The sequence below is a fragment of the Moschus berezovskii genome, chromosome 17, assembly GCF_049115385.1.
Source record: "Moschus berezovskii isolate FMDL1 chromosome 17, NW_MosBer_1.0, whole genome shotgun sequence".
Lineage (NCBI taxonomy): Eukaryota > Metazoa > Chordata > Mammalia > Artiodactyla > Moschidae > Moschus > Moschus berezovskii.
This window is the reverse complement of record NC_142476.1, coordinates 71,640,460-71,655,564: the sequence shown is the minus strand read 5'-3', so window position 1 is coordinate 71,655,564 and position 15,105 is coordinate 71,640,460. Positions and strand designations below refer to the sequence as shown.

Sequence of the window (15,105 nt, the reverse complement as noted above, 5' to 3'; positions counted from 1 at the left end):
GGTTAAAGCCACAACCACACAGCCCTTTGTACACGCAGAGCTTCAGTGAGGAATGCCTACCTCAAGCACGTACTGTAGTCCTGCCTGTCAAAATCTCAGCTTTGAGTCATTAACAGCAGACCACTTGTGCATTTATCTTTTCTTACGTGCCTGGTACATTTTGGGAGTAAATGGTCCTAAAATTTATTGATGCAATGCATTACAGTTCTCCTCTCTAACCTTTATATGTTTCCATAAGTTGAAAAAGAGAAGTGAAGTCACTCAACCAAAAGGGGTAAGAAAAGTCAAGACAATATTAAAAATACCAAGGAAAAAATGGCATGAAGGGAGGAATAGAAAAATTTACACAGATAAAGAAGACAAAAGTTTTTCATCTTGCAATTAATAAATGTGTAACAAAATTTAAACTTGAGTCTTTCCTTGTGCTTATTTCACCTTTACAGGTTGCCTCATGCCTAATACCGCTGATAACCTCAGAAAGACAAGTTCCGCCAAACAAGACTGAGAGGACGTGGAGAAGGCATGTTCAAAGAAGCAAGGTGAGCTCTTGGAATTGCAATGTATTAGAGAGTTTTTCAAAATCCATAAAAGATTTGAGACATATCATTAATAAAACTGCCCAGGAATCTTTGAAGGCAACAGTGTAGAAAAGTTAAAAAGAATGGAGGGCCATTTAAGGGTGCTTCAACAGCCAAATAAAAGGAGAAGAGAGAAAATGGCAACCACTGGAAATTGAAGGCATTGGAGCAACATCTCCACAACTCGGACCAGAATTTAATTCCTGGTGAAATCAATTAATGTGAGACTAGAATAAAGACATTTTCAGAGATACAGAGTCTCACAAATGTAACCACACCTGTTTCTCTTTCTCAGAAAGCTCTGGAAAAAAATGGCATGAGATCCAGGGAAAAGGAAATTCCACATAGGAGAGAGATGAGGAAATCCGTGGGGTGATAAGTTAAGAGGGATCCTAGGACATCAGATGTACAGCTCGTCCAGACAGCAAACAGTTCATAATGCATCTGAAAATGGACATCTCCAAAAAAACGGTGCCATCAAGAAAGAGAATTGAGGGGAGTTACACTTCTGTGTCGGAGAAGGCAATGGCAAGCCACTCCAGTACTCTTGCCTAGAAAATCCCGTGGACGGAGGAGCCTGGTAGGCTGTAGTCCATGGGGTCGCTAAGGGTCGGACACGACTGAGCGACTTCACTTTCACTTTCACACATTGGAGAAGGAAATGGCAACCCACTCCAGTGTTCTTGCCTGGAGAATCCCAGGGATGGGGGAGCCTGGTGGGCTTACGTCTATGGGGTAACACAGAGTCGGACACGACTGAAGTGACTTAGCAACAGCAACAACACTTCTGTGTAGAGGTGGCTGATAAACTGCCATTGGCACAAACTTAGAAAACAAAGCAAATGAAACACAAGGTAATTATGTAACAACAGAAAAGTTTTACATCTATAAATAACATCTACATATATAATCATACCAATGCAAACAATGAATATTAACTTGGTCTGAATATTAAGATATAACCATTAGGGAAAAAGAAGGAAAGAAATGCAAATATGTTATGTGTGTGTGCATAGGGCAGAGCAGGAAGTCAGCACGTAATACTAAACTAAAACCTGCAAAAAATAGTAATATAGTATGCAATTAATTTAGGTCAATACTGGAAGAAAGAGCTAACAGGTAAAAGTAGTTTCTTTTGGAGTAAGAAGTTAGAGAATGGGGAAAATCTGAGCTGGGGCCTACTGTACTCTGTTATGTCTTATGGAATGACTTAATGTTCTAAATTATGCATAAGAAAAATAGGATAAAATGAAATTTAACAAGTGTTTAGGAAGCACACAGATGGAAACAGACTTATAATAACAGTTCACATTAAGAACTCATATTTTAAATGTTTTATGGGCATAAATTCATAGATTCCTTATAACGATGTTATTAGATAAACACAACTAACTAGTTTATTTCACAGATAAATAAACTGGGTGACAGAGCGGCTGAGTATCATCTCAGGGTCGCCCAGCTGGTGAGTGGTGAAGCCGGGATCAGAAGTCAGAATTGCAGAGGCTGCAGAGAGACACCAAGACAATTTCAAATTCATTCGGCAGGTATTTTAGGCAGCAATGTTTACTGTCGACGTGATGGGCACTGTTTCTGACACTGGGGATACACCAGTGAGCAAACCAAAGATTTTGCCCTCATGAAGCTTAAAGGTAACAGAGACAATGAGGGGCAGTAGAGGCGAGAAGGGAGACGCAGAAAGCAGAGCTGGTAGAGCGTGGGCCTTTCTTACACTGAGCACAGACTTCAAGGAAACGGGGAGCAAGCCACACGGAAGGGTGTTCTAGGTGGGGGGTGCAAGGAAATGCAAGGGCCCTGAGACTCAAGTGGGGCTGGGATGTTGGAGAAGAGGAAAGAAGCCACTGTACCTGGAGCAGGTGAGTAACATATTTCAAGTGGGAGGAGATGAGGTCAAGGAGGAAACAAAGAAGGGCAGGGTCAGATCATATATGCCCTCATTGGCCAAGGCTAAGACTTTGGCTTTTACTTGGAATGGAACAGAAAGCCAGTTAAGATTTCACTAAGTATGCTGCTGCTGCTAAGTTGCTTCAGTCGTGTCCGACTCTGTGCGACCCCATAGATGGCAGCCCATCAGGCTCCGCTGTCCACAGGATTCTTTAGGCAAGAATACTGGAGTGGGGTGCCATTTGCTTCTCCATTTACTAAGTATATATATGTTATATCTTTATGAGATGTAGTTGGCGTAAGCAAAACAAACCGATGTTTTTTGGTCATGCTATGAGGCCTGCAGGATCTTAGTTCCCTGGCCAGGGATTGAAGCTGTGACCCCTGCAATGAAAGCTCGGAGTCCTAACCTCTGGACCGCTAGGGAAGTCCTGCACTACTTTTAAAGTGTGTAATTTCCTAAGTTTTGACATATGTATATACACCTTCACCATAATCAAGATAATGGACATACCCATCACTCCAACAGTTTCTTAATACCCCTTTGTAATCCGTTCCTCCAGTACCTCCCTGGCCCTCATCTCATGCCTGTGAGATGACCCACACAACTGACCCACTTTTAGTCACTATAAATTAGTTTGCTCTGTGGTATCAGGTATAGACTAGAGTTCATCATTTTTTTTCCTTTGCAAATGGATACTCAGTTTTCCAATAACATTTGTTGAAAATAATTTTTTTACCCCCCACTAAAGTAACTTCGTACTTTGTCAAGAAGCACGCGACGAATTGACTCACTGGAAAAGACTCTGATGCTGGGAGGGATTGGGGGCGGGAGGAGAAGGGGACGACAGAGAATGAGATGGCTGGATGGCATCACCGACTCGATGGACATGAGTTTGAGTGAACTCCAGGAGTTGGTGATGGACAGGGAGGCCTGGCGTGCTGTGATTCATGGGGTCACGGAGAGTCGGACACGACTGAGTGACTGAACTGAACTGAACTGTATGTAATATATGTGGGTATATTTCTTTCATCTGTTTTTCTATCTTTGCACCAATACCACATTTTCTTGATTCCTACAGCTTTGTAATTAAGTCCTGACATCAGGTAGTGTTAAAGTTTGGCTATTTAAGTCCTTTGCATTTTCATACAAATTTTAGCATTTGCTTGTCAATTTCTTCAAAATAGCCTCATGGTATTTTTGTTTGGGCTATATTGAATCTGTAGATAAATTTTTGGAGAACTGACATCTTAAAAATATTGAGTCTTTTGACTCATGAACAAGGCCTATCTCTCCAGTTACGAGGACCTTTTAAAATTTCTCTGAGCAACATTTTCATATACCAAAAAAATGGTAAAATGCTTAGGGATAAATCTGATAAAATATGTGCAACACCTTGAAAACTCTAAAATACTGCTGAGGAAAACAGAAATAGACTTAAATATTTGGTTCTTAATTATGTGTTGTATTTCTTCCTTTATATTGTTATTTTCTTCCTGTACCTCCTTTAGTTAATGTTGATAACGCTAATCAAAAATTTTTTACTTGTCCTAACATTTCTGATTTCTGTTGGAGTCGGTAGTCCAATATATTGTTGTTGTTGTTATTTTTGAAAGGTTGTTTTCTCCTCCAGTGTCTTATTAACTGATTCTATGAGGCAATGCTATAGGCAGAGGCCAGTCTTCTGTGTCAGTCCAAAGCAGTTCAGGAATTGGAGGTGAATGAACCTGACTTAAGAGTACAGAGGTCCAAGCACCAGAAAACCACAATCACCACAGTCTTCTCCACAAAATAATTCCTCTGTCAGAAAAACATTCCCCTTCCTCATTCTCAGGGAAAATGAGGACTGCGATCCTCTAGCCCTGCGGTTCACAGGGGGCCGAGTGAAGACACCATAATTTGTCATCTGGTCCCATCAAGCTTTCCCAGCTCCTCACAAAAACAGCTCTGTGAGCTGCCCTGACTGTATCCCTGAAAACACCTGGACCAGAGACCTGAGTCTTTCTGTAAGGGGCGGATGTCATATATCCCTTGGCCACGGCCCATGATATGAAAGGACTTCAAAGGTTCTGCTCACATCTTCTTCCCTCACTCAGGCTGAACTGCCTCTTGCCTCAGGTCAGAGCACACAAGCACATTTTGTGTATCCTCAGATCACAAACACAAGTGCAAAATAGCACCCCCCTCTGGCTTCCCAGGTGGCACTAGTGGCAAGGAGCCTGCCTGCCAGTGCGGCAGACCTAAGAGACGTGGGTGTGGTCCCTGGTCGGAAAGATTCCCTGCGGAGGAAATGGCAACCCACTCCAATATTCTTGCCTGGAGAATCCCATGGGCCGAGGAGCCTGGGCGGGGTACAGTCCATGGGGTCGCAAAGAGACATGACTGAAGCGACTTAGTACACATCCGTGGTTACCTTAATACTGGAAATGTCTTGTAGATTTCTGCTTATTTTCTCTTTCTAAATACCTGCTGGGTTGATCTTAGAAGACAGAAGCAGGCATCTTATAGTTTAGAATCAGTAATCTTATAATTCAGAATCTTGAACTGGCAACAGGAACTGGGACCAAATTTCTAATATAAAACTTTCAAGTAGTCAAGTTTCCTCTAACTACCATCTTAATGCACCCACAAGTTAAGGTATTATTATGATTTTTTTTGAAATGAGTTATTTTAAAATGTATTTTTAATTTCAAACTTGAAAAAAATTATCTTTTTCTAAATGATTTTCTTTAATCATATTCAAGTTAAAGAATAAGTTCTTTATGATACATATTCATTAGAATTTGTTGGTAGTAGCTTTGGCCGGGTAAGTGGTAAATTTTTGAAAATATCACACGTGTCTTTGAGAAGAATGTATGTGGGTGAAAGGGCTTATATAATAACATTAAGTTTGTTAATCGCTTGTTATACAAATTTTCTGATGGCTTAAGCTATCAGTAATATGAATGATCTATTGAAGTGGGAGCGCCAAGATGGTGGGTTAGTGAGTTTCTCCATTCATGGATATTAATATTTGCTTTATATATTTTTGCAGCTACTTAAATGTACAAAATAATAAAATCATTAATCTTTTTGGTAAGTTGAACCTTTTATCATTAAATAATGATTTTCTTAAGCTTGTTAAGGTTTTTTTCTCAAGTTGGTTTGTTTGGTATGAGAGCTCTATTTTACAGTATATCTGATACATGCTCTTCCATCTTTTTAGTTTTCCAGCTTTCTTTTGGCATTATTTCAGGTGTGTCTCTTATAAAGAACATATAGTTAGTTGCACTTTAAAAGAAAAAACAAATCTGCTTAGCTTTGCTTTTAACAAATTTAATCCATAAATATTTATTATAGTTACTAATACATGGATTTGATTCAGTTTTCAATTTTTTTTTTCCCTCGGGGTCCCATTTTCGCTATGCTTTTTTTTCCTTCTTGACTTTTTAAATGGATCTTTTTGGGGGAGTAATATTTTATTCCATTCAACCCCACCCCTGCCAACCAGCCTGGAATTTACATACTCTATTTTTTTTGATTTAGTGGTTATTTATGATATTTTGCCATGAATACTTAATATAATCTTATCAAGTTATCGCTTAACTGTCCAATGAAGTAAACATTCCCAAACAATTCAAGGACTTTAAGTTGGATTTTATCATCATCAGCATTGTTAATCTAATATGCTGTTATTTTCCATTATCTTAGATTGTCTTTTGAAAAGCCTTATAAATTACACATTATAATTATCAATTTATATAAACAATAGTTGTTTAAATTTACTGAAATCTTTAACCGTTTATTAGCTTAGTATTCATGTTTTCATCTAAGACTTTCTGGGGAGATCATTCTCTTGAAATACGTCTTTAAAAAAGTCTTCTAGCAAGTGTCGGGAGGAAGCTTGCTTAGTTTTTGAAAATCCTAAACTGTTTTTACTTCATCTTCATATGTGAAAGATGTTTCTTTCTAGGTACATGGTTCTATGCTGACAATGTATTTCCACCCAGTACTCTGAAGACCTGTCCATTGTCTCTGGTATCATTGTTGATACCCAGAAATTTGATGATGTATATTCCTTTGTAGTAATGCACTTCTTATCTCTGGATTCTTTTCAGATCTCTTTGTTCTTGGAGTACTACAGTATGCCACTAGGTGTGGATTTCTTTTTGTTTATTCTAGTTGGTATTCACTGTGCTTTCTGTATAGATTTATAACTTTTAGCTGTTTTGGGAATTCTTAGCCAACACCTCTTCAACATCATGTTTTTTTCAGCCTTTCTATACTCTCCATCAAAACCTCTGATCAAATATATCTTAGACTTTTTCTGTGTCTCATAACGACTCTTTCCTTTTTCCATCACCTTATTCAATATTTGTATGCTACATTCTAGCCTACTTCTTCAGCTGTATCTCCATTTCACAATCATACGTCTCATTTCCAATAATTATATGCTTTTGATTGAATTCTGCTTGAAAAATTCTAACAGTGATCTGTTGCTTGCTTATTTGATTTCGATAAACATGTTATCCACAGTTATTTATAATCTGTCTAAAATTTCTTTAATCTATACTTTATAATTTTAGGATCTGACCTTCTTAGGGGTAACTATATTAGTGTTATGTTGACTATCACTGACCTGACAGTCAACTTATTATGTGTGACAGTTTTTGACTGTCTAAATAGGATTTATGTTAGCTTCTGCAGATACCTAGTGGGTTCTCAGTCAGGGTTAGTTTGTACGACATGGTACTTCGAAGTTACATAGCTTGCTTGGGAGTGTTAAAAACAGTGGCGAGCACTCTAACAATGAGACAGAGAGAGGGCTGCCTAGGTCAGTTATCTTGTTAAAAGTTGGGTTAGTGTAAATCTCAGGGCAGTCGTTCTGATCAATATTCTGATAGCTATTTTCACCAAAGTAAAAATGAAGTCTTTAGAAACACCACATGCAAAATTTGGGAATGCGCTGTCTAAAACAATAAACTGGGGGTACTTCTTTCTAATATGAAAAAATAGATAGCATTGGCTAACCAATATAACACTGAGCACTGTTAAAAAAGAGTGTATTTTCTATATACCTATTTATATATTATTAGAATAAATATACATGTTGCTCTCTCACAAAACCATTTAAGTCTTGGGGAAAAGATTAATTCTTTTTATAGTTAAAAATAATTATTCCTAATCCTTATCTAAAATTCATAAGATATGGTTTATGAACAGACATTTTCCTCTAAAGTTGCATTCTTTATTTTTCGTCACCTTTAAAAAATACAAATAAAATGATATGTTTCTATTCATTACTAGTAATCCTGAAGCAGATTCTGATAAATGACACATAAAATAATGCTGACACTTTAGAGCCAAAGACACCCTAACTATAATTCATCATATTCATATTGGATTCCCTGGTGGCTCAGTGGATAAAGAATCTGCCTGCAATGCAGAAGACCAGGGTTTGATCCCTGGGTTGGGAAGATCCCCTGGAGAAGGAAATGGCAAGCCACTCCAGTATTCTCGCCTGGGAAATCCCATGGACAGAGGAGCCTGGTGGGCTACAGTTCATGAGGTTGCAAGAGTAGGATACTACTTAGTGACTAAACCACTATTCATACTGGTATAGAAGAAAAAAATTACACGATTCAATGATCAGGAGAAAAGGTGATTTTAAACTGCTTACCTGCTGGCTGTTTTCACAGAACAGTTTTTCCTGTGTCCTCTTTCAGCTCGGCTGTCTCTCAGGAGCTGATGCTATCCAAAGTGTTTAAAACAAAGTTGTAGAAACAAAAATATTTTCATTATATTATTTCCTAAGTAGAAAAGGATGCTTCTCATTCAAAGGGACTGTATTCACTTGCATTACATTTTTCTTTTATTTTTACTGTTTTTTTTTTTCTTAAAATGAAGATGACTACTTTTGCTAAAGCTGCCACTGACACACTTCTGAAAATGTCACCAAGAGACGCCAATGCTTCCTTGACAGCTGAACTGTTCTCAGAGTCACTTAATATACAGGCTAGAGCTGGAGGTCTAGAACTCGGTTCTAATTCTGGCTTTCTGGGTGGTCCTGGTTAAAGTCATTTCACCTCTCTTCTCCAATGCTTCTACCACTGCATTCAGCTGTGAGCTTTCTGGGGCTTTGTCACCTCCGATGACATAAAATATCTAATCTTACTTCTCTGTATTTAGTGGCCTAACATGGTAAAGAAACACTTAAAAACATTCCTTATCAAAGAAATTACTGGCTTGGAAATATATAATTAGAAAAAAATATATATCTGACTGCCTCCTCAAAATGCCTCACCACCCAACCCCCCTTCACAACCCAACCCCCCTTGCTTTACTCTAATTGGAAAGAAAAAAAAAGCAAATAGTCAATACTTTTTGCTATGTGTATACTCAAACTGTAGTTTATCTCGGTTATGCAGAAATGTGATTATACGCAAGACTGGGCTAATGAGAAGTTGTATAGCATATTAGAAATTAACCCTAATAAAAATAGAAATCTTAGCACAGTAATAGTGGAAGATAGATCTGGGTTCGAATCCCAGCTGTACCAGTAACAAGATGCTAGGTTTTAAAAACAGGTCCACCAATTTATAAGCTGTGTAATATCTCTAAGTCACAGCTTCCACCTGGAAAAAGGAGATAACAATACTATCCACCTGTAAGGCTGCTGTGAGTGTCAAATAAGATAAGCCACTTAGCACTAAGACCAGAACATAAAAAGTGCTGAGTAAATGGTTCAAATGCTACAATTATAATTAATGAACCTGATTGTCAGTGGCTATTGTCTGACCAGTATCAATAACTTTTAATGATATAACTGCTTTGAACTATTTAATGACAACATTTAGAGTCAATTACTAGCCACATTTGGCCATCTTTGAGAAGGAATAGAACTTAATTAGATCACAAAGAATATTGTTAGATTATTTCAGGAATGTCTTAACTCAATAAATCTACCTTAAATTTCTCCTAAATATCTGCTTCTTTCCATCCCCACGAGCCACATTCCAGTCTGGACCATCATTTTCCCTCACCTGCAGTGGCCTCTCCAGTGGCCTCCCTGCCTCCAGCCTTGCTCCCATCGAAGTCCACTCTCTACCCTTCAGCCAGTCATTCTAAAACTAGATGTCATTCCGTTATTCTCCTTAGATAACTCCCCCTCCCAAATCTTACACAAGGCTCTCATGGCCCTACGTAATTTGACTGTATTTCTAAACTTGTAATTTATTATGCTTCTTCCTACCCCAACCTAACCTCCTTACATCTAAATAACATATTCCAGCCATTCTGAACGTTTTAGTTTGGAATGTGTACCATAGTCTTGCTCACCTTTGACCCTTTGCTTCAGTTATTCAATGTCTGTGTCTCCAAAGTCCAGCACAGTGTCTGGGGCATTTTTAGTGGTTAATAAATATTTGTTGAATGAATGAATGAATGAGGTAAAGAAATAGGCCATGAAATCTAGTATCTGATATGTAGCTGAAACAGTATCTCATTATTACCACTTATAGAAAATAGCAACAGTTTATCTTAAGTCCATTAATCTGAAAGTGTTTCAATGTAGAAACACTTCGTACCATGAAAACTAAATTGCTTCTGAAAATAAAAAAAAAATCAATTACTTTGGCATTTCTAATTCTAGTGCCTTTGTAAAAAACATATTCAAACCAACATTTGTGACACAGATAGCTAGAGGTGACATGATAAAATCTCTACCACTGCCTTCAATTAATAGTAGTAGTTAACTAAGTTTTCTAATTTTTAGATAAAAGATAGATATGGGACCACTATTCCTGTTATTTGTGTTAAAACAGTTTAAACAAAGAACACAAAAAGAAGTCCCAAACATACTTTTCTGAAATAAAGGAATTCAACAATTTAATTTAAAAAAAATGCAACTACAATGACCAAAATAAATGTTAGGCTATGTATGGAACTCTGAGGTTAGAGATCCTTCTATTAGAGTCACATGAGAATTTCTTTCTCAAATGTATAGTTTTGATGGGCTTTGTAGGGACAAATACTGGAATTATTTAATATAATTCACCTATATTCAAAAGTCATCACACAAAATGAAGCTCAGAGAAAAAAATACAGGCTCAGATCTCTGGGTCATGAATTTGACAAGTTAATATGGGAACCTAGATCTTTTAAGGGGGCAAAGATGAAAAATTAATCCAGAGTGTTATTCAAATAGAAAACATGTATTTGTATTTGAAAGAGTCCCAAGATGTGTCTGTTCTGCCCCAAAGAGCAAACAAACAAACAACAACAGGGAGGCAGAGGGCTGGGGTGGGGGAGCGGGGAATCAGATCAGGAATTGATCATAAGACACAAGAGGCCTGGAGCTCTGCTCTGACAAGCAAGAGCAGCTCATCAGGTTTGGGGAGAGTCTTCATTCCTCTTATTGCTAACGTTTCCTGTCTTCTTTGGACTCCTATCAGTGTCACAAGTGAGGTCAGTGTTCAGGGTTCTGACTCAACAATGTCAACTCCAGTTAATAACAGAACTTCTGAATATGGTGCGAAGTGCTTCTTACCTCCAGCTCTCAGATTGCTGGACTTAGGCCAAGCGGAGAGACAAGTCCCTTATTAGTGACCTGCAGATGTATATTAAAAAATGACTCACATAAGAATGACACAGACATTCGTAAACACAAAACCTAGTACAATGGGAGGTCTTACAAAAGGTACACAATTTTAAAAACTGCTGAACAAAAACAAGGAAGAGAAATGTTCCACATATATCATGGCTGCTCCTGTGGCAGAAAGGGAGCTGAGGATTTCTGTGGCTATTCGTGATTATTTTAAAAAGATTATTAAAAGTTTCACATTCCTAACACAAGAGGAAGAAGGAAGCAAAGAGCAGAATTCCTGCTCCACAGCAATAATCTCTTAACCACCTGATATTCAGAAAGGATTCAAGCTCAAGACTGTTCTGTTAGCAGCTACTTTTCAGGGACCTTCTCAAATGTCTACAAAAGAATTTCAAATCTCTCCATACTTGGCCTTTCACAGGGTCCTCACCTTAAGAGAAGAACTCTAAACAATGACCTATGGCTCCTTATGATACTAGTAAACTCATTCAAAATGTCATACTATTAGATATTCAAGGAGGAAAGTGCTCACCATTAAAACGCACACATACACACACACAAATGAGGCTGCTTAAAGCTGCTTCTGCCTCCTTACCTCCATTTCTAAACCAACTTTCACACGTCGCTTCTGTTGTCTCTAAGATGCCCTCTTAGTGGTTTCCTTCAACATTTATCAATATGCTATAATTACTGCTTTCCAACCCAGATTTTAACCACTTTAAAGTTATTTTTTTTAAACAAATATCTCTTTTTGTAAAAATAAAGAGTACTTGATAGGTAACGACTGATGGACAATAGTGATTTACTAAATGTGTAAAAAAGAAATGTTAAGTGAGCATGGTGTACATGAAATGGGACTTTGCATTAGAGAACAACAAGGAATCATAAGATGGGGGAAAGCAGTGAGGGGTGGGATTTCAAAAGTGAGGTTAATATTATCATTTCTTTATGTTGGTAAGTTGATATGGGGAAAAAAAGGGATGATCATGCATGCCGATAGTCATTCATTCAACAATATATTGAAGGATTTTATTTCATCATGTTTCTGGCATTTTATCACTTGGGCCTAAGATGTAGCCAATAGTTCACTAGGATTCCCTGGTGGCTTAGATGGTAAAGAATCTGCTGCAATGTGGGAGACTTGGATTTGAACCCTTGGTCGGAAAGATTCTCTGGAGAAGGAAATGGCAACCCATTCCAGTGTTCTTGCCTGGAGAATCCACATGGACGGAGGAGCCTGGTGGGCTACAGCCCATGGGGTCGCAAAGAGTTGGACACGACTGAACGACTAACACTTTCACTGGACAAGTTATAAGTTGAAATAAGACATTTTAAATCCCTCAAAACATAAGTAGTTTGCATGTGCTTTTATATACACACATACATGTGCAAACTGTTTCTTATTATTCACAGATTCTGTATTCACAAATTCACCCTTTGCTAAATTGTACTTGTAATGCCCAAATCAGTACTTCTGGTGCTTTTGGAGTCATTGGCAGACATGCACAGAGTGGGAGAAATCTAAGTTCCAATTACTGCATGCGCTCAGCTGAGGTCAGACAAGACGGTATCTATCTTCTCGCTTCGGCTTTCACACTGCAAACAAGTGTCTTTTGCCTGGTCTGTTCAGTGTTACATTATTTTTTTATTTATTTATTTTTTGAATTTCTGTCTTCTTGTTTTTATCTTCATTGTTTAAAATAGCCTTCTAGTACAGGGCTGACCTGCAGTCTAGTCTTCCCCAGTGCAAGAAAATTGTGATGGGCCTTATAGAGAAAATATGTTCATTAGACAAGCTCCCTTCAGGCATAAGTTACAGTGCTGCTGGCCATGAGTTCAATGCTAACAAATCAATAACATGTATTAAATATGGTGTCTTTAAACAGAAATACCCATCAAACAAGGATATGTATTGATCAGTTAATGAAAATGTGGCCAGAGGTTCTCAGGAACCTAACCCTGTATTTTTCCTGGAAGCCGTTTTTTTAGTATTTGCTACGTTAGGGTTCTTACCAACCTCATAGACTACAGCTACTACAAAAAGCAAGAATCAACTGTGTTCCTTAACTAATAACCTATCTAGACAGGATTAGAATCTGAAATGGTATATCAAAGCCTAAGCCAAAGGCTAATCCAAAAATCTGTTTCAAATACTTAAAAATTTTAAAAATGATGCATCAACTTTCTCATCTGTATCATATTAGCTATTTGCTAATTTTTAACTGCAGAAAAAAGTTTTAACTGCAGTTAGATTATAACCTAAAGCTCAGATTTATAACATCATTTTAGTATTTCTCAAATTCTAGACAAAAACCATCCCAAGAAATAGAAATAGAAAGCAAAGTGGTTATCTGAGGAGGCCTTACAAATAGCTAACAAAAGAATAGAAGTGGAAGGCAAAGGAGAAAGGGAAAGATATACCCAAATGAATGCAGGGTTCCAGAGAATACCAAGGACAGTTAAGAAAGCCTTCTTACGTGAACATGCAAAGAAAGAGAGGAAAACAACAGATGGGAAGTACTAGAGATCTCTTCAAGAAAATTGGAGCTATCAAGGGAACATTTCATGCAAAGATGGACACAATAAAGAAGAGAAATGGCAAAGCCCTAACAGAAGCAGAAGAGAGTAAGAAGAGGTAGCAGGAATATGCAGAACTACACAAAAAAGGTCTTAATGTCCTTAATAACCACGATGGTGTGGTCACTCACCTAGATCCAGGCATCCTGGAGTGTGAAGTCAAGTGGGCCTTAGGAAGCATTACTATGAACAAACTACTGGAGGTGATAAGAATTCCAATCAAATTATTTAAAAATCCTAACAGATGATGCTGTGAAAGTACTGCACTCAATATGCCAGCAAATTTGGAAAACTCAGCAATGGCCACAGGACTGAAAAATGTCAGTTTTCACTCTAATCCCAAAGAATGTTCAAATACCGCACAACTGTGCTCATTTCACATGTTAGCAAGGTAATGCTCAAAATCCTTCAAACTAGGCTTCAATAGTACAAGAACCAAGAACTTGAAGATGTACAAACTGGATTTAGAAAAGGCAGGGGAATCAGAGATCAAATTGCCAACATCCACTGAATCATCCACAGAAAAAGCAAAAGAACTCTAGAAAAACATCTACTTTACTGACAACACTAAAGCCTTGGACTTTGTGGACCATAACAAACTATGGAAAATTCGTCAAGAGATGGGAATACCAGACCACCTTACCTGCCTCCTGAGAAATCTGTATGCAGGTCAAGAAGCAACAGTTAGAACCAGACATGGAACAATGGACTGGTTCACAATTGAGAAAGGAGCACGTTAATACTGTATATTGTCACCCTGCTTGTTTAACTTATATGCAGAGTACATCATGTGAAATGTTGGGCTGGATAAATCACAAGTTGGACTCAAGATTGCCAGGAGAAACACCAACAACCTAAGATATAAAGATGATACTACTCTAATGGCAGCAGGCAACGAGGAACTGAAGAGCCTCTTAATGAAGGTAAAAGAGGAGCGTGACAAAGCTGGCTTAAAACTCAACATTCAAAAAACAAAGAGCATGGCATCTGGTCCCATCACTTCATGACAAATCGATGGGGAAAAAGTGGATAGTGACAGATTTTATTTTCTTGGGCTCCAAAATCACTGCAGATGATGACTGCAACCATGAAATGCTCCTTGAAAAAAAGCCATGACAAACCTACATGAAACAGTGTATTTAAAAAGCAGAGACATCACTTCACTGACAAAGGTCTGTGTAGTCAAAGTTATGGGCTTTCCCCTAGTCATGTGTGGATGGAAGAGTTGGACCATAAAGAAGGCTGAATGCTGAAGAACTGATTCTTTCTTTCACTTTCAACTGTGGTGCTGGAGAAGACTCTTGACAGTCCCTTGGACAGCAAGATCAAACCAGTTAATCCTAAAAGAAATCAACCTGAATACTAATTGGAAGTACTGGTGCTGAAGCTCCAGCATTTTGGCCACCTGATGCAAAGAGCTGACTCACTAGAAAAGACCTTGATTCTGGGAAAGACTGATGGCA

At 38.1% G+C, this 15,105-nt stretch overlaps 1 protein-coding gene across 2 annotated transcripts in view; it reads right to left on the bottom strand.

The window, feature by feature from the left end:
• Positions 1 to 15,105, bottom strand: part of GPATCH2 (G-patch domain containing 2) — a 205,100-nt gene that overhangs the window by 50,416 nt on the left and 139,579 nt on the right. The window contains exon 8 of one of the 2 annotated variants that reach the window (XM_055419891.2): positions 8,141 to 8,211. The exons of the other annotated variant lie outside the window; for it this stretch is intronic. Within the exon in view, the coding sequence (XP_055275866.1) occupies positions 8,141 to 8,211 (71 nt within the window). The remainder of the gene's footprint in view (positions 1 to 8,140; positions 8,212 to 15,105) is intronic. 2 annotated transcript variants of the gene reach the window in all.